General features: G+C 41.3%; 2 protein-coding genes across 2 annotated transcripts in view; both read right to left on the bottom strand.

Annotated features, from left to right (window-relative positions):
* Nucleotides 1-5,000, bottom strand: part of LOC143022387 (uncharacterized) — a 372,359-nt gene that overhangs the window by 181,587 nt on the left and 185,772 nt on the right. The gene's annotated exons all lie outside the window — the stretch shown is intronic.
* The window catches only part of Myo95E (Myosin 95E), a 113,380-nt gene that overhangs the window by 10,708 nt on the left and 97,672 nt on the right, over nt 1-5,000 (bottom strand). Inside the window, exons 21-22 of the mRNA XM_076180560.1 lie at nt 4,335-4,466; nt 321-427 (exon numbers count right to left, since the gene is read on the bottom strand). Coding sequence (XP_076036675.1) covers nt 321-427; nt 4,335-4,466 — 239 coding nt within the window. The remainder of the gene's footprint in view (nt 1-320; nt 428-4,334; nt 4,467-5,000) is intronic.

Here is a 5,000-nt window from a genome sequence, read left to right as displayed (position 1 = left end):
AGCAGGGTGCGGGGATTTGAGTTAAGTTTGAAGGAATAGATCATGTGGGGGGATGATATTGAAGAGACGGGGGGATTTGGAGGAGGGGGGAAGGGGGCAAGGAGATGTATTTGGAGGAAGTTGCGGGGATTAACATTAGGATTTGGAGGGGAACAGCGGCGGTGGGGGGAGAGGCTGGGGAGGGAGATTTGGAGGGGGAGGATAGGGGAGGGGAACAGCGGCGGGGGGGGAGGGGGAAGGTAATGAAGGGACCTGGAAGGATGATGGAGAAGTTGATGGTCAGAAACCAGAGGATTCTCTTCAGAATCTCTTCGTCTTACCTTTTGGGGTAATTGGCTTTCCTGTCCTTGAAAATGATGGACGCAGTCACCTTCTCCCTCATCCGATTCCGCGCCGTCTGGTCGAACTGAAGTCGATACCGGTGACACTGCAAAGGAATCGGACACAGGGTCATGTAAACATCAGGATCCTCCAGCCTATAGACAGTCACAAAGTTTCTGTTCCTTCTTGTCTTCGAATAGTTTGGACACACGGGGAGAATGAGTGAAGAAAGATTAGTAAAAGAGGTGTGGAAGGCAGAGGTGGATGGAATGAATATGAGAGGACGACCTAGGACGAGATGGATGAAAGATTAGTAAAAAAGGTGTGGAAGGCAGAGGTGGAGGGAGTGGACTTGAGGGGACGACCGAGGATGAGATGGATGGATGGGGTGAAAGGGGCTTCGAGCTGGAAGGGGAATGCCTGTTGAGCAGGAAAAGGAGGAGGCGGGAGATAGGGATGATTGGAGAATGGCTGTGTATAGATGATACAGTGATGCATGGAAGGGAGTGTGTGGGGGAAGGGAGTGTTAGGAAGTGTTTATGTGTGAAAGATATTTTGACGCAGCCCGAAGGGATTTGCAAAGGATTACAAAGGCGGAGCATGCCGACAGGAGACCTTTTGGTCCATATCTAGGTCAGATGCGAAAAAAAAATCAGCTATTTTCTGCAGGAGGGGGCGAAGAGTGGGGGTTGCCGATTAAGTGAAGCGGCTCTGCTGTGAATGTGCTGTGCCTTGCTACATTGCTTTTCACTCAGGGCAGTGGGCGGGATACAGGGATGACCCGTCATCCATGAGGAGCTAAGATGGGAGGGGTGGAGGGAGTGGTGGAGGGAAGTGGAATGGGTGGAGGTGGGTATATGTGTTTTGACTTTGGTTATCTCCTTGTAAGGGGAAAAGGCCATAGGTATATAGATAGATAGATAGAAAGATAGATAGATAGATAGATAGATAGATAGATAGATAGATAGATAGATAGATACATAGATAGATAGATAGATAGATAGATAGATAGACAGACAGGTAGATAGATATATAGATAGACAGATATATATATATATAGGTATGTATATATATATATATATATATATATATATATATGTATATATATATATATATATATATATATATATATATATATATATATATATATATATATATATATATATATATACATATATATATATATATTGCAGAAACCACAGGGAAATTAAAGTCGGAATACTGAACGTTTACGTCTATTACGACATTTCGTACTCTGAGGATGTCGTAATAGACGTAAACGTTCAGTATTCCGACTTTAATTTCCCTGTGGTTTCTGCAATATCTTTTCGTCACGCGTTATTGTGATTATTTTTGCAATTTATATATAGATATATATATATATATATATATATATATATATATAGATACATACATACATACATACATACATACATACATACATACATACTTACATACATAGCTAGGTAGACATAGATAGATAGACAGATAGATAAATAAATAGATAAATAGATAGATAGATGATGATAACAGTTCATCTGGTTTAAAGCCCAGACTGTTTTAAGCCCAGACTTGGCGCCGGTTATTTAAAACACATGTTGTCTTCCACTGTAACTTCCTCTATGGCTTCGTACCTGTAGAATCACTGTAGTGAAATTCATGGTCCTGTAGCTTACTACATGGGTGCTATAAACACATGTAACTACATGGGTACTATAAAGACATGGAACTGCCCCGCATTATGCTTAAGGACTGAAATCCAAATTTAGAAGTGGTTCCAAGGTAATAAACAGAGTGATTTCGGGTTCAGCATAGTAAAGAAAAAGAAGAAAAAAAAAATCTTGAACTTCGTGTTAGCAGCTAGAGGGCGGCTTCCTAACCCACCGACGATATATTTATAGATACTCTTCAAAAAAAAAAAAAAAAAAAAAAAAAAAAAAAAAAAAAAAAAAAAAAAAAAAAAAAAAAAAAAAAAAAAAAAACTATCGGGATTACTGACCATATCAGCATAACATCGAGGTTTATGGTTATCTTATCTACCATAATAACACAATTGATAAACATCTTGTTAATACGTAGTGTATCAATTCCATGATGACCTAAGTGAAGCCACAGAGGTATTTTGATGTAATGGGGGCTTTCGGTCGGCTGCGGCGGCGGCGGCGGTGGCGGCGGCGGTGGCGTGACTAACTGGATAAAGACCAAAGCCCCCCCCGGTCGGCATTTCCCGCCAGGAACCTCCCCCTCCCCCCAAGTCCCCCCAGCCCCACCTCCCCCTACACACCACAGGGCCTTACACATTATGCTTATAGACATGGAGTTTTAACTTTGTGTACAGACTGCATCAGCTCATTATCTATAACTTAATAACAATCTTTTTTATGAAAGTAGTAGTTGTTTAACTCGTTAATAACAGTTAATTATGAGTAGAGTTGGGCGCATTCCTAGGTGCGTTCCTCGGTGCGTTCCGCTATTAAAGCAATATAGGTGCATGACTACTACATGCAAATCCTTGTTATTGGTCCCAGTACAAGCAAGTGACAATTTTACTATCACTATATATAAAATTAACAAGTATATAAATACATAAATAAAAACATATATAGAAGTTATTTAAATGATGAATATTTTTTTAAAATGAATTAATAGATATACATATGAATAGATATATAGGTACACAAGTCGATATATAAAAATAACATAACTTAGACACTACATAAACTGCTTCCACCACACTAATTGTGATAAACTCGGTGTAGATCCCAATTCCCCGAAATTGGTTCAACTCAACTAGTTTAGCTTGACTGGTTCAGCCTTCCTCACCTCTCATCCCCGGGTTGGATGCGGAGAGTGTTCCTCTAGGCCGTCATCGATTCGTTCATTCACAATCTACCCACACACATTCCTCTCTCTCTCTCTCATTCACTCTTCCTACTCTACTGACATAACACGCGCTTCCAAAGCTCTTTCAGCCCAATCCATCCAACCCACTGTAGGTCTTCCTCTTCCGAGACTCGTTCCAGTTATCTTTCCCATATTCCCTTTGCTAGGCTTTCCTCGTTCATTCTTTCCATATGCCCAGACCATCTCAGTACGGAAATACACATACACGCACAGGCACGCGCACGTACACACACACACACACACACACACACACACACACACACACACACACACACACACACACACACACACACACACACACACACAGGGTGATAGACATATGGAACAAATTGGATGAAAGGATTGTGTGTGTGTAAGCACCATATAAGAATATAAGAACAAACTTGATCTTGCGAGATACAAAAACGGGTCACCATGAGCATAGCTCCCCTTCCCGTAAAATACAACTAGGTAAATACAGCTAGGTAAATACACACACACACACACACACACACACACACACACACACACACACACACACACACACACACACACACACACACGCACGCACGCACACACACACACACACGCGCGCGCGCGCGCGCGCAAACACAATCACAGGAGAACGGTGACATAAGAACATAAGAATGAAAGAGACTACAAGAGACCGTTAGGAGTCTGCAAGAGACCATTAGGAGCCTGAAAGAGATCTTTAGGAGACTGCAAGAGACCATTAGGAGACTGCAAGAGACCATGAGGAGACTGCAAGATATAATTAGGAGACTACAAGAGACCATTAGGAGACTGCAAGAGACCATCAGGAGACTGCGAGAGACCATTAGGAGACTGCAAGAGACCATTAGGAGACTGCAAGAGACCATTAGGAGACTGCAAGAGACCATTAAGAGACTGCGAGACTGCAAGAGGCCATTAGGAAACTGCAAGAGACCATCAGGAGACTACAAGAGACCATTAGGAGACTGCAAGAGACCATTAGGAGACTGCAAGAGACCCTTAAGAGACTACAAGACATAATTAGGAGACTACAAGAGATCTTTAGGAGACTGCAAGAGACCATTAGGAGACTGCAAGAGACCCTTAAGAGACTGCAAGAGACGGTAGAGACCTACCCTCCACTTGTGGTGTAGTCTTCGCAGGATCATTGAGAGTTCTGTGACGACTCTCGGAGCTGAGGGCCACTCTTTGCTGATCGGGGAGTCACTGGGAGGAGTCGTCGCTAGTCTCATCAAGAGCTTGTACCTCTGAGGGATTAAGAGGAGGATTAAGAGGGGGATTAAGAGGATCAGGAGGATGTTAAGCCCAAAGGTCCGGTTAGATATGTCCTTTGAAAAATAATGATGATAATTTTTTTTTATGAAAATAATAATTAAGAAATTGTTTTGCCACCCTTTCCTAAGAAGAGGATTAAGAGGAGGATTAAGAGGATTAGGAGGATGTTAAGCCCAAAGGTCCAGTCAGATATAAGTCCTTTGAAAAATAATGATGATAAAAAATGTTGTTAAAAATGATAATTAATAAATTAATTTACTTCCCTTTCCTAAGAGGAGGATTAGGAGGAGATTAAGAGGATTAGGCGGATATTAAGCCCAAAGGTCTGGTTAGATATAAGTCCTTTGAAAAGTAATGACGATGAAAAATATTGATAAAAGTAATAATTAAGAAACTAATTTACCACTCTTTCCTAAGAGGAGGATTAAGAGGAGATTAAGAGGATTAGGAGGATTTTAAGCCCAAAGGTTCGGTTAGATATAAGTCCTTTGAAAAATAATGATGAT

The sequence above is a fragment of the Oratosquilla oratoria genome, chromosome 44, assembly GCF_046742065.1.
Source record: "Oratosquilla oratoria isolate Oo_2021 chromosome 44, ASM4674206v1, whole genome shotgun sequence".
In the NCBI taxonomy this organism is placed as follows: domain Eukaryota; kingdom Metazoa; phylum Arthropoda; class Malacostraca; order Stomatopoda; family Squillidae; genus Oratosquilla; species Oratosquilla oratoria.
Note: the sequence above shows the minus strand (reverse complement) of the source record. Positions and strands in the feature narration are given on the sequence as shown.